Source organism: Doryrhamphus excisus, chromosome 18 (assembly GCF_030265055.1).
Source record: "Doryrhamphus excisus isolate RoL2022-K1 chromosome 18, RoL_Dexc_1.0, whole genome shotgun sequence".
NCBI classification, from domain to species: domain Eukaryota; kingdom Metazoa; phylum Chordata; class Actinopteri; order Syngnathiformes; family Syngnathidae; genus Doryrhamphus; species Doryrhamphus excisus.
Window position 1 is genome coordinate 3,099,042 of NC_080483.1, and position 14,118 is coordinate 3,113,159.

The 14,118-nt window shown below is 39.6% G+C and overlaps 1 protein-coding gene across 13 annotated transcripts in view; it reads right to left on the reverse strand.

Annotated features, from left to right (window-relative positions):
- Window positions 1–14,118, reverse strand: part of plekha6 (pleckstrin homology domain containing, family A member 6) — a 71,845-nt gene that overhangs the window by 12,815 nt on the left and 44,912 nt on the right. For 8 of the 13 annotated variants that reach the window (XR_009120023.1, XM_058054466.1, XM_058054465.1 and 5 more), the window contains 11 exons: window positions 12,457–12,510; window positions 12,220–12,300; window positions 8,694–8,762; window positions 8,147–8,227; window positions 6,960–7,109; window positions 6,784–6,879; window positions 5,747–5,858; window positions 5,519–5,658; window positions 4,156–4,323; window positions 975–1,050; window positions 655–758 (listed from right to left, as the gene is read on the reverse strand). Coding sequence is in view for 12 of the 13 variants with exons in the window: in XM_058054466.1 (XP_057910449.1) it covers window positions 655–758; window positions 975–1,050; window positions 4,156–4,323; window positions 5,519–5,658; window positions 5,747–5,858; window positions 6,784–6,879; window positions 6,960–7,109; window positions 8,147–8,227; window positions 8,694–8,762; window positions 12,220–12,300; window positions 12,457–12,510 (1,131 nt within the window). In the remaining variant the exon portion in view is untranslated. The remainder of the gene's footprint in view (window positions 1–654; window positions 759–974; window positions 1,051–4,155; window positions 4,324–5,518; window positions 5,659–5,746; window positions 5,859–6,783; window positions 6,880–6,959; window positions 7,110–8,146; window positions 8,228–8,693; window positions 8,763–12,219; window positions 12,301–12,456; window positions 12,511–14,118) is intronic. The other 5 variants (XM_058054472.1, XM_058054476.1, XM_058054470.1 and 2 more) reach the window with 3 other exon arrangements.

Here is a 14,118-nt window from a genome sequence, read left to right on the forward strand (position 1 = left end):
TTTTCACCAAGCTGCTTGGTAATTGCTCCGTAGCCCTTTCCAGCCTTGTGGAGGTGTACAATTTTGTCTCTGGTGTCTTTGGACAGCTCTTTGGTCTTCGCCATGTTACAAGTTAAAGTCTTACTGATTGTATGGGGTGGACAGGTGTCTTTATGCAGCTAACGACCTCAAACAGGTGCATCTGATTCAGGATGATACATGGAGTGCAGGTGGACTTCTAATGGGCAGACTAACAGGTCTTTCAGGGTCAGAATTCTAGATGATACAAAGGTGTTCAAATACTTATTAGCAGCTGTATCACACAAATAAATTGTTAAAAAATCATGCATTGTGATTTCTGGATTTTTCTTTTTAGTTTATCTCTCTCACAGTGGACATGCACCTACGATGAAAATTTCAGACCCCTCCATGATTTCTAAGTGGGAGAAATAGCAAAATAGCAGGGTGTTCAAATACTTATTTTCTTCACTGTATATTGTAATAGGTCAGCTCGACTGGCTTGATATTTGACCCTTAGTTCCTTGGACTTCCCTATGGAACTGTTGTGTCTGTGAAATACTGAAAGATGTATTATGAGGTGTTATCAGGAAAAGTAAGACTTGGTCTAAAAAGATTTTTCAAGTTTTTGATTGATTGCAGTTTTTGCTGACCTACCCTACAAATCCCATTGGAGGCACTGCCGTGATTCCTGGAAAGTCCAGCAGGCAACCTGTGTGAGTCTTCAGCAGGAGACTTGGTTCTCGGAGGGACAATCCCAACTGAACATCACATTCGGTCGCAAGCGTGGGAAAGAAAGAAGAGGGAGATTCTAAAGAATCAAAGCTAATCCTACTTGACAACACAAAAATCATTCATTCGAACTGAATTAGATTTGAGGTTTTTCTTTCTTCTGTCTTTAAAATGTCAGAGATCACGAGTAAGTCTGTACCGACCACTGGATAAAGTTCACTGGTACGGCTTAGAACGTGTTCTACCTTTATTCATGGCGGATTGCCTATCAGGCCCTTGGTCCAGATTGTCACTGATATTGTTCGGTTCTCCAAACCTGGACTGAAAGAGAGAGAAGACTGATAAACCTAAACTATAGTCTTTTTCATCCAGGTCATTGTAGTCTATGAGCATTGAATGGATGGCAGTTCAATGACTCGGTGGGACAAACACTTGCAAATTCTAGTTTGAGAATTTGGTGCAAAAAAAATGTATTTGTCCTTTAAAGGAGGACTAGAGCTGTCCTATCTAGTCCGAGTAGTGTTTGTCCCACCTTGTCGTTGAGCATGTACTGATGAAGCCTGATCTTCTATGACAACCTGAACAGTTCAGTTGCCATTCGGGATGTTCCGTTTGACTGAGGGTCGTCGGGGAGGCTGGAGCCTATCCCAGCTGTCTTTGGGCGAGAGGCGACTGGTCACCAGCCAATCACAGGGCACATATAGACAAACAACCATTCACACTCACATTCATACCTATGGACAATTTGGAGTCGCTAATTAACCTAGCATTTTTTTGGAATGTGGGAGGAAACCGGAGTACCCGGAGAAAACCCCCGCATGCACGGGGAAAACAATCCGACATCAATTAGTATCGGACGATTTCTGTAAAAAAATAGGTGATCGGCATATTGAGTCGTATTGAGTCGTCTTGAGTCGTATTGCCGTGAGAATACTTGCAAATGTCTTGTCAATATACAGTTAATCCATGTGATCGGTGTCGGTATCAGCCGATGTCATTCATGGATGATCGGTACCGGAGTCGGCAGCACAAAACCCTAATCTGAGCATCCCTAGTTGCCATCCATTCGATTCCATGAGAATTAAACTGACATACTTTCAGCCCCTGCACGATCTGCTTGGAAATTCTTTCATTGTACAATCGACTGATCGACAACCTAGTTATATCTTCATTTCCACAAAGTTTGGTAACAGTTAGAGTGGGGATATAACTACAGTCAGGTCTATAAATATTGGGACAAGTGACACAATGGATTTGAAATGAAAGGAACAAGATGTGTCTGTACTTTAACTGCAGACATTCAGCTTTCATTTGAAGGTACAGTAAACCTCGGATATATAGGACTCGGATATATCGGAAATTCGCTCACAACGGACAGATAAAAAAGAACCGATTTTTCTGTAATGCATTTCCAATAAAAATTCATTGCATATATCGGATTTTTAATCACAGATTTCGCCTATTTCGGACAAAATCTCCAGTCCCGTTCCAATGCATTTCCATTAAATTTCCCTCACATATATCGGATGGCCGCATCGTGGCGCTCCGAAGCTAGCTGACATTCTGAGACATTTTAAAGCAGAGGACATTTTTAATGCCGACGAAACTGGGTTATTCTGGCAAAGGCTGCCAGAAAACACCGTGGGATTTATTGAATGAGATCTTAACCTCACTATTGTTAATAACGTAGGCCTGACGGGCGTAACAGGGCCTAGCTTAATTAACAATTTGTTATGCTCAGAGTCCAATAAAGTTAAATTCTCATTACCTTACGTCTCTTTTCATTGCCCAGTCCAGGTACATTGGAAACATAGTCAAGGAAGTGCCTTTTTATAACGGATAAAATCCCATTTACGCATATACCGGATATAAATCCCATATATGCGTAAAACGGACATTTTCCGGTATACGCATATAACGGATTTCGCTTATATCGGACAAAACCAGTGGGAACAATTGAATCCGATATATCCGAGGTTTACTGTATTTACAGTCAAATCAGATGAACATTGTAGGAATTACATCGGTTTGTTTTTGTTCCAGCCACTGTTCCAGGGAATAAAAGTACCGTAACAGGACAATGGGCAGCTTAGTTGTCTCATTGCATTTGTTATTCCCTCCAAGGTTTAGAGTTTGTTTTTGGAATTTATTCTCAATATTGGATCCAAAGAAATATCAAGGGCAGCCAAATCAATTCTTTGGAAAAATAATGCAGCGGTGAGCTCAGACACAACAAAACACCAAATAATTGTGGTGAATGACAGAACAATTCTTTCCTTGGTGAAGAAAAAAAGCCTTCACAACAGTGAACAGAAGATGAAGAACACGCTCCAGGATGCGTCTGTGTGTCAAAGTCAATAATCAAGAGAGAGCTTCACCAGAGGGTTCACCACAATATGGCAACTATTGGTGAGCCTCAAAAACTGGAACTAATCCAGATTAGAGTTTGCCACGGTTGTGGACCAACATCCTATTGGACAAAAATCAACCTGTACCAAAGTAATGGGAAGGGAAACGTATGGAGATGCTCATCAGTGAAGAATGGTGGTGGTAGCGTCATTGCATGTATGGCAACCAATGGGACCAGTTCTTTTGTATTTATTGATGATGTGACTACTGACAGATGACTGACATCCAATATCTGGTGACCTCTACGTTTTCCAGACTTCAGGCTTTGATGGATTTGCAGCCAAGTATGAAAACGTGACAGTTTGATGATTTATGATTGTTAATTTGTCCCATTAGTTTTCTCCAGGTTCTCTGCTTTCCTCTCACTTTCCAATAACATGCATGTTAGCATAATTGGCTACATAATTTGTCCATAGGTATGAATGTTTGTCTATATGTGGGTTGGATGGGTGGATGGGTGGATGGATGGATGGGTGGATGGATATAATTTGTCCCATTACTTTTGGTCCAGTATAAAGTTGATGCTGCATATACAAACTGTTGGATGAGTGGAAGGATGGAACATCAGTGCTGTTTGGAGCAAAAAGAAGAGAATAGTGTCCCAATATTTATGGACCTGACCGTATTTGAACCCCTGCAGATTTTGTAAGTTAAGCAGACCACGTAAGGGTTATTTGAACAAAGAGAGACACAATATCAAAAAGAAAACATGGAACAGAAAGAGACCATTGTTGGTGCAATAGATTGAAAAATTGGAAAATGGAAAAAATATGGGAAGAGCTTATATTTCATGAAGGACATGCAAAATGTTACAAAGGAATGGAAGTGTTGCAGCACGGCACCTATCTGCTTGGAAATGCAAAAACAGAAAAAAAGAGTGTTGGAACTCAGTAAAATATGAAGATATGAAGGGTTATATTAGCATAAAACATGTACAACTGTACTGGATGAATCTGCTATCGTGTCCTATGATGGGTTTAAAAGATGATGGTGGGGGGGGCAAGGCCACTGAAATACCTTTCTGATGTGAGAATCTTCGCCATCAAAGTACCCATCATCGATGGCCAAGCTTCGTAGCCAGGTGGTGCTGTCAAAGGGCAAGGGGGGCACTGAGGGGGGGAAGGTGGTGGAAGGTTCCAAAGGGTAATACGACTTAGGGAGAGGCGGCCTTGGGGGAACGCTTTCCTAGATCAGCAGAATGCCAGTCGGTAGCAGGAAAAAAGGAGGAAAAAAAAGGGATGAAGGAAGAGAGTTGTGTGCATCAGCGGGATGAAGAAGCGTTGCAATGCAGAGCAGAAAAGGATTTGGGGATCAATTCTGGTACCTCGGAGTCGTTTTTCTTAATAGCCAAGGAAAAATCTGTATAATTGTTGCTAATTCCTCACTGTATGAAGATTATTCATTGAAAAAAACATTCTTATTCAAATGTTTTCAAAGACACCAAGTATCTTAAGTTGCTTTGTGCAACACCTAAACCACCTAAACACCTAAAAATAAATGATAAAAAAATGTGTAAATGATATATTTACAGATGAGTCTGCATAAACACTTTATCTGAATGACGACTTGGGGAATCGGATTGTGGAATCATCGGCTCCATGGTTACTTTCCCTTGTTCACAGGGGAGATTAAACATCTTATCTTCTAGATTAGCATCACCGGTTGAATCGGATGATTTTTGGTGGTATTCACTTTCAGTTTCACTCCTAAAATAAGAAATTGAGGGTGTATAAAAGTCGGATCCATGGCACGAGGCTAACACATTTGTTTGAAAAATGTCCTGGAAAAGAAGGATCTGGGATTCCGGCATGGAAAAACGGTGGTTGTATGACATATTTCTGTGCACGTCGGGGTATGCGACTGAGAAATGAGAGTCGGGAAATACATCTTTTCTTAAGCCGACCGCTTGGCTGCAAAAATTTGACGTTAACCAACCAAAATCCTGTAGGTGCACGTGGGTTTGGACCATGTCGGAAAGCTGATTGGAATGAGAGAGCTGGCATTGTTGCAGGTCGGTATCTCTTGTTTTGGGATTTATAACCTTGTTCAAGTTTGAGGTGTTTCTGCAAATTAAGCTCTGTTCCGATTCCTCCATGACAGTATCCAGTCTACTAAAAGACTCATTCGGACCTTGGGGAGCAAGGGCAGGCCGAGGAATGGTGCATTTGTGGGTTTCACAACAACTGCTGTTCATTATGCTTTTGTCGGGTTCTCGGTAACTTTGTGGTCTGGATTTAGGCCTGACTTCATTGTTGTACTGAGGCATGAGACATGATTTGGGACGAGGTTTAGGAACAGGCTTGGTTCTAGTGTGTGAGAACGGGCTGGTACTACGTGTTACAAACGGGTTGACAACTTGCTGGGTGTTTCCGGTGCTTACCTCCGGGCCCAGCTGTTTAGAGGGGGACACCTGGGAGCCGGGCACTGGGGAGTAGGGGCTGAGAGGACTGGTGAGGCTTACTGAGCTGAGGGGACTGGCTGGACTATTGGTGCTAAAGGAACCCGTAGCACCACTGGCCACTGCAGAACAAGAGAAGAGCGAGAGGTCGGTGATCGGGACACTTGAATTTATTGCAAATGTGATGCTAGATGATAGCACAGATGATACCTCTGTGCTTGGCTGTGTCGGTGCCTCTGGATGAGTGACTCTTGTGCAGGCCCTCCAAAACATCCTGGACTCTCCAAAACTCTTTCTGGATGTGCCTTCGAACCAATTCACTCTACAAACAAATAGATCAATAATTAAAGGTCTAGAATTTTTAAAGGACATAAAACAGGGGTGTCCAAACGTTTTCCAGTCAGGGCCACATAGTGAAAATTGAAAGGGTGCAACTTTTCCACTTTGGTATTTTGTAAATCATGCTAAGAAGTTGCATATTTACATGAAAAAATATATATTTTGGCGGTTAAATGTTCCGATTATTTCTTTTTCATAATTCAAAAAAATAACTAAAAGCTGAAATGTCATGATGTGCCATATATATCACTATATTGACAGTTACTATGGTAACCATTATGTCATTGTATGGTCATATCACCTTGTACTTCGGTACGATGTGCATTATTAAAAAAACAAAAAAAAACTGTATTATGGAAAGCAGGAAGTGAACAAATGTAACACTTATATGCTAGGACTACGTTAAAAAGCCATAGCATTTCAGTATGTGGAAATTGAAATTTGTGAAAATTAAAAGTTGTGTTGTTGTAAAATTAAAATTAAAATTAAAATTAAAATTAAAATTAAAATTAAAATTAAAATTAAAATTAAAATTAAAATTAAAATTAAAATTAAAATTAAAATTAAAATTAAAATTAAAATTAAAATTAAAATTAAAATTAAAATTAATTTAAAAATTTAATTTAATTTTAAAAATAAAATAAAATCATATTAGGAAAGCAGGAAGTGAACAAATGTAACAGTTACTGATTGTAAAAGTACCAGATGGAGGAGTGGGATTTAATAAGCTTTGCTTCTTCCTACTCCTTTTGGACATGTGGAGCTGGGAACTGATTATGGGATGCACTCAATTGTAATCTGATGCATGTTCAAATGAAATAAAACCATTACCATTACCATTACCATTACCATTACCATTACCATACCATTACCAAATGTAAAATCTTCGAGATTTACTCTCGACTGACCTGCACCCCAGCATTAAGTTGCTCCCATAGATCTCCATGAATGGCGTGGGCCTCATCTTCTAGAGCTTCAAATTCCATACGAGTGGTAGTTAAAGTCTGTAAGTACATATAAGTTTACATTCATGCTTTTTTAACAAATTGTTAAAAACCTATCCGGTATATGAGAGTCGTCTTACACTGGAGGCCTGTGAAAGCTCCCCTCTGATGTTGATTAGCTGGTTTTGAAGGGATTCCTTTTTTATGAGTAGTTTTTCAATGGCCAGAGGCTGGTTATGGTACTTCTCCATCTCCTGGTGAGTTGCCACCAACGCATCCTCAAGGTTGTCCTGTAAATACAAACACAAAAACAACATGATGGCTGGAAAAAAAGTTTGCATTTGAAAAAGACACAAACAAACAACAAGACAAACTAATGTCTTCAGACATCTTAAATAAGTCTTTTTTTTTTTGTCAAAAACAAACATTTCTTAAAATGTATAAAAGATAAGTTAAAAATGTGAACGGCATGATATCAAAAACATGTTTGTTGGGGAATACCTGGAATATGAAATGATAACAATTTTTCATTACGAAGATATTTCAAGAAAACAACCTGACCGGGTCATTTTTGACCCACTTATTGAAGGTTGGGGTAGTAACACAAAAACTAAAATGTCTTAAAATGTATAAAAAGGTAAGTTAAAAATGTGAATGGCATGATATCAAAAACATGCTTTTTGAAGAATACTTGGAATATGAAATGATAACAATTTTTCAATACAAAGATATTTCACAAAAACAACCTGACCGGGTCATTTTTGACCCACTTATGGAAGGTTGGGGTAGTAACACAAAAACTAAAATTTCTTAAAATGTATAAAAGATAAGTTAAAAATGTGAACAGCATGATATCAAAAACATGTTTGTTGGGGAATACCTGGAATATGAAATGATGAAAAAATTTCATTTCGAAGATATTTCACAAAAACAACCTGACCGGGTCATTTTTGACCCACTTATGGAAGGTTGGGGTAGTAACACAAAAACTAAAATGTCTTAAAATGTATAAAAGGTAAGTTAAAAATGTGAATGGCATTATATCAAAAACATGTTTTTTGAGGAATACCTGGAATATGAAATGAAAATTTTTTTTTCATTACGAAGATATTTCAAGAAAACAACCTGACTGGGTCATTTTTGACCCACTTATGGAAAGTTGGGGTAGTAACACAAAAACAAAAAATTCTTCAAATATATAAAAGGTAAGTTAAAATGTGAATGGCATGATATCAAAAACATGTTTTTGATCAATACATGGAATATGAAATGATGAGATATTAAATGCCTTTCAGATCTGATGAATAATAACCAATAATAATTTTACCTTGTCCATTCTCAGTCTGTGGACCACAGCTTCATGGTCTTTCACAATTCTGTTCTGCTCACACAGCCGGCCCAAGATTTTCTGTGTGCGACATCATGTACAACGCTCAAACAAGTCAAATAAAAACAAAGCTGTGAAGAGATACTGTAATATGAGTTCAAAAAGAGCAAATCATAAAAAGTCATTAGGAGAGACAAGTCACCTTTCCCATGCGTCCCACTCTGTATGAATATTTGGGGAAATGTTCTAATATGATTGAGTCCAGAACCCAAAGCAAGGTTGGACGTCTTATATGGGAGCCACACCCCAAAAGCCATGACCCCAAACTATTTAAACACCTTTCAGATAAGCTCCAAAGGAGACTTTTTGTCTGACATCAATGCCCTCTGACCTTAGGAATGTGCCTCTGGGTGACTGCACATCTGCCCACCCAACCCACCCACATGCACCCTCTGCAGAATGTCCTTCAGTATGATTGAAATGGGGGGGAAATGACTCCAGGTATGTTTCAAAGTGGGTTGAACCATTGGCAATGAGGTTGTCTTACACTTGTTTCAATCTCATTGAGCTTCAGCGTCGGGTGTAACTGTCTGTAGACATCGTGGAAAGGGGGCACCTGTCAAAACCAAGAAAAAAACCATCTTAATAAAAAACAACATGAGATGACAGTTCACCTGTGCAAGCATTAAGCTCCCATCAGAAGTTCAAATCATGCCGTGTTGAATGTCAGTGTTGGAGCCATTAAGATTCATTTGAATCGTTCATTTGAAAATTCAATGACTTGAATTGAAAATCTTGTGTCATTTACTCAGAGTCTAAATGATACATCTGGGTTGAAATATAAACATAGACCTAGTCCAATACTTGGTCAAATATCCCTGACCAAGTCCTACGTGGACCACATGCTATTTGTAGCCATCAACAAGCTTCTGGCACAGTTCATTAAAATGCGTTGGTTTGCAGTTTTTTGAGCAGAGTCCACAAAAGTGCAAGGCTTTGAGAAGACCATTCCAAAGGTGGACTATAGCCTGCTTATCCATGTGTGCTTATCGATCCACTCAGCTCATTCATTCATTCATTCATTCATTCATTCATTCATTCGCTAAACTCATCACACACCAACTTAACACTCAAAAGGTATAATTATGAAACCAGCTCAACCGAATCATTCATTCATTCATTCATTGTCTACCGCATATTCTCACGAGGGTCGCGAGGGGTGCTGGAGCCCATCCCAGCTGTCTTCGGGCGAGAGGCGGGGTACACCCTGGACTGGTCGCCAGCCAATCACAGGGCACATATAGACAAACAACCATTCACACTCACATTCATATCTATGGACGATTTGGAGTCGCCAATTAACCTAGCATGTTTTTGGAATGTGTTAGTGTTCTTACAAAGAACACTAAACTCATCACACACCAACTTAACACTCAAAAGGTATAATTATGAAACCAGCTCAACCGAATCATTCATTCATTCGTTTATTTTCTACCACTTATTTTCATGAGAGTTGTGGGGGTGCTGGAGCCTATCCCAGCTGCCTTCGGGCGAGAGGCGGGGTACACCCTGGACTGGTGGCCAGCCAATCACAGGGCACATATAGACAAACAACCATTCACACTCACATTCATACCTATGGACAATTTGGAGTCGCTAATTAACCTAGCATGTTTTTGGAATGTGGGAGGAAACCGGAGTACCCGGAGAAAACCCACGCATGCACGGGGAGAACATGCAAACTCCACACAGAGATAAGGAGTTAGTATGTTCTCTGTAGGCGGCATTATGAATTATCCTTACTGACCTTTTTTGCAGTACATTTAGCGAGTGAAGATTGCTTTTATAGTTATTAGCCCATATTTCCACACAATAAGTAAGATATGGTAGAACCAGAGAGCAATATTTGTTCAATACTGAAATTGGGAACCATATGGGAACATATGGGAAACAAACAATTTAGCAATGCAACACAGAAAGCAGCAAACTCACACAATGAGACTCCAAGGGGACGATGATATGACGGGGAAATAAAATCATTCCATTTGACAAAGTGACAAAGGAAGTGGGTTCAAAATGATATGATGTGATATGATGTACATCATGGATATCATATGATAACGTATGATAGATGATGATGGTGTATGTATGCTGGCTTTTATTCATACAGTACTTATGTTTCTTCTCACAATACCACATTTTCAAGTTGAAGTAGTTCTGAGTTTATGAAACCACAGTCATTTATTCACATCTCTGACAGTTAATAATAAATAAAAATCTGAAGCATTTTGCAATGCAACTCTGTGAGTGACAGGCGACAAGAAGCAGTAACAACATACAACACAATGACGAACACCGTCCATATTTACTTACGCAGCCAATCAGTTCACTAACAGCACGTTATGTAGTAAATGTCGTTGACGTGTGAACTCGAGTCACATGAGTTGCACGACTCAAGTCACAATTTGGATGACTTTGGATCGACTTGACAATATCGTCAAACACCTGCAACCAGACTTGGACTAACTTTTTCATAGCTTTCTGTATTGTTTGTGTAGGTTTCCGTAGCGTTCATGTGGATTCCTGTAACATTTGTGTAGGTTTCCGTAACATTTTCATCGGTTTCGGTATTGTTTGTGCAGGTTTCCGTAGCGTTCATGTGGATTCCCGTAACATTCATGTAGGTTTCCTTAACATTTTAATCGGTTTCTGTATTGTTCGTGTAGGCCCATAGCGTTCATGTAGGTTTCCGTAACATTTTCATCGGTTTCGGTATTGTTCGTGCAGGTTTCTGTTGCGTTTATGTGGATTCCTGTGACATTCATGTAGGTTTCCGTATTGTTTGCGTAGGTTTCTGTGATGTTTTCATCGGTTTCTGTATTGTTCGTGCAGGTTTCCGTAGCGTTCATGTGGATTCCCGTAACATTCATGTAGGTTTCCGTAACATTTTCATCGGTTTCGGTATTGTTCGTGTTGGTTTCCGTAGCGTTCATGTGGATTCCCGTAACATTTGTGTAGGTTTCTGTGATGTTTTCATCGGTTTCTGTATTGTTCGTGCAGGTTTCCGTAGCGTTCATGTGGATTCCCGTAACATTCATGTACATAGGTTTCCATAACATTTTCATCGGTTTCGGTATTGTTCGTGTAGGTTTCCGTAGCGTTCATGTGGATTCCCGTAACATTCGTGTAGGTTTCCGTAACATTTTCATCGGTTTCGGTATTGTTCGTGTAGATTTCCGTAGCGTTCATGTGGATTCCCGTAACATTCGTGTAGGTTTCCGTAACATTTTCATCGGTTTCTGTATTGTTCGTGTAGGTCCGTAGCATTCATGTGGATTCCCGTAACATTCATGTAGGTTTCCGTATTGTTTGCATAGGTTTCTGTATTGTTCGTGTAGGTCCATAGCGTTCATGTGGATTCCCGTAACATTCGCTTAGGTTTCCATTATATAATTTACGCAATGTTCACATAGATTTCCAGACCGTAATTTACCGTAAACGTTCAGATGTGTTTCTGTAACTTCCAAGTAGGTTTCTTAATGTTCACGTAGATTTCCATACTGTAAGTTTGCATAGCGTTCACATGTATCTACAGAATGTTTACGTAAGTTTCGGTAACATTTGCTTCGGTTATCGGTAATGTCCACGTAGGTTACGAGACAGAGAATGTGGACAGTGACTATAGCTAAAATTTGAACTATATGTCAATAGTTTTCAAGGAAAAAAGAAGGAAGAAAAAATAGAGAACTTGCAGAACGTAAGATGATTGGTCGCCTTCACTCTGGAGTTGTTTATCCTTCAATTATTGTTTTATATGAAACAATAATGGAAATGGATGGAACGTCAAATGAACAGTGCATGCAGACAACAGGACAGAATAAAAGAGAGGCAGGCTTAGTGAAGATTAAATGATCTTCTGCATCATAATCTCGTGTTGAAGGACTTTAGGACCAAGATCATTCAAGTGCTGTACTTAGTACTGTAGTTGAAAAGAGCCCATGTGGTATTTGCTATTCCAAAACTGTTTTTTTTATCTGAAGCCTGCCTCCCTGCTGCACTCGTTCCTCTCTTACTTGGATACAGAGCTTTGCTGTAGAGGAGGACCTCTCCACCCTTCGTGTAACCAAACCAATTAACCGGCTTCCCTCCAGCACCTGAGGATCAAAGACCTCACAACCACAAGAACCTTGGAAGTGTGTTGATAGATCATGAATATTCCTTCTAACGGACGTGGACTAGATGAGGCTATGATGCAATGACAGTGTTTAACTGTGCATGGAATACAACAAACAATGCAGATATGCGCCTACCTGCTGGTCTAAATAATCCAAGTTGCGCTGAAGTTGATGGTCTAACATGTCATCCTGAGACAAACATGGTGAACACACACACACACACGTTGGAGTTTGTCAAGTCAGAGAGAAGCAATCAACTTCATAGGCCACTGGGCACCTTATTGGTGACACTGGCGCCACAGCATATTGCATTGGCGCCAACTGGCACCAACTGGCACCAACTGGCACCAACTGGCACCAACTGGAACAAACTGGCACTGGTCCGGTGGACTCTTAGCATTTTACAATAACAAGTTAAACCGCTTTTCGTTCTGCTTAAATAAGATGGCTGGTCACTAACAGATTTACATCATGTTCACATAGATTTTTCGGAATATTTCCCTTTCCCTAGATTTCCGTAACATCCAGGTAGGTTAATGTTCACATAGATTTTCCATAACACAGGTCTCTGTAATGCTCACAGAGGTTTCTGTAACTTTCGCTTATATTTCTGTAAAATAGCTTTCCTTAACCTTCACATAGAATTCCGTAACATTCATGTAGGTTTCTATAACATTCACACAGATTTCCAGTCATGTAAATCTACATTTCCATAACATCCACAATAATTCCATATATTAGTTTTCTGGAATGCTCACATGTGTTTCTGTAACTTTCACATAGGTTTCATTAGTAGCATATTATTCAGTAGCATAAATGTACATTTCAATAATGTTCTCGTAGATTTCCATTCTATAAGTTTACATAACGTTCACATTTATTTCCAGAATGTTGACGTAGGTTTCCGGTGATGTAGGCGTAGATTTCCTTAACATTCACGTAGATTTCCATACTGTAAGTTTGCCTAACGTTCACATGTATTTTTCAGAATGTTTACGTAGGTTTCGGTAACATTCACTTAGGTTTCGGTAATGTTCACGTAGGTTTCCGTATCGTTCACGTAGGTTTCCGTAACGTATGTATTTGTAATGTCTGCATGTATTCCCGTAACGTGGAAATGTATTTCTGTAAAGTTGACGTAGGTTTCTGTACAATTCATGTACATTTCCGTATTCAAAACGTAGATTACCGTAGTTTGCATAACATTCGGTAAAATTCGGTAACATTTCGGTAACATTCACTTAGGTTTCCGTAATGTTCACGTAGGTTTCCGTATCGTTCAAGTAGATTTCCGTTTTGTTTGCAATAGGTTTCCGTGATCTTTTCATAGGTTTCTGTATTGTTTGTGCAGGTCCATAGCATTCATGTGGATTCCCGTAACATTCGTGTAGGTTTCCGTAACATTTTCATCGGTTTCGGTATTGTTCGTGTAGGTTTCCGTAGCGTTCATGTGGATTCCCGTAACATTCATGTGGGTTTCCGTAACATTTTCATCGGTTTCGGTATTGTTCGTGGAGGTTTCCGTCGCGTTCATGTGGATTTCCGTTTTGTTTGCAATAGGTTTCCGTGATCTTTTCATAGGTTTCTGTATTGTTTGTGCAGGTCCATAACATTCATGTAGGTTTCTGTATTGTTTGCGTAGGTTTCCGTAAAATTTTCATCGGTTTCGGTATTGTTCGTGCAGGTTTCTGTAGCGTTCATGTGGATTCCCGTAACATTCATGTGGGTTTCCGTAACATTTTCATCGGTTTCGGTATTGTTCGTGGAGGTTTCCGTAGCGTTCATGTGGATTCCCTT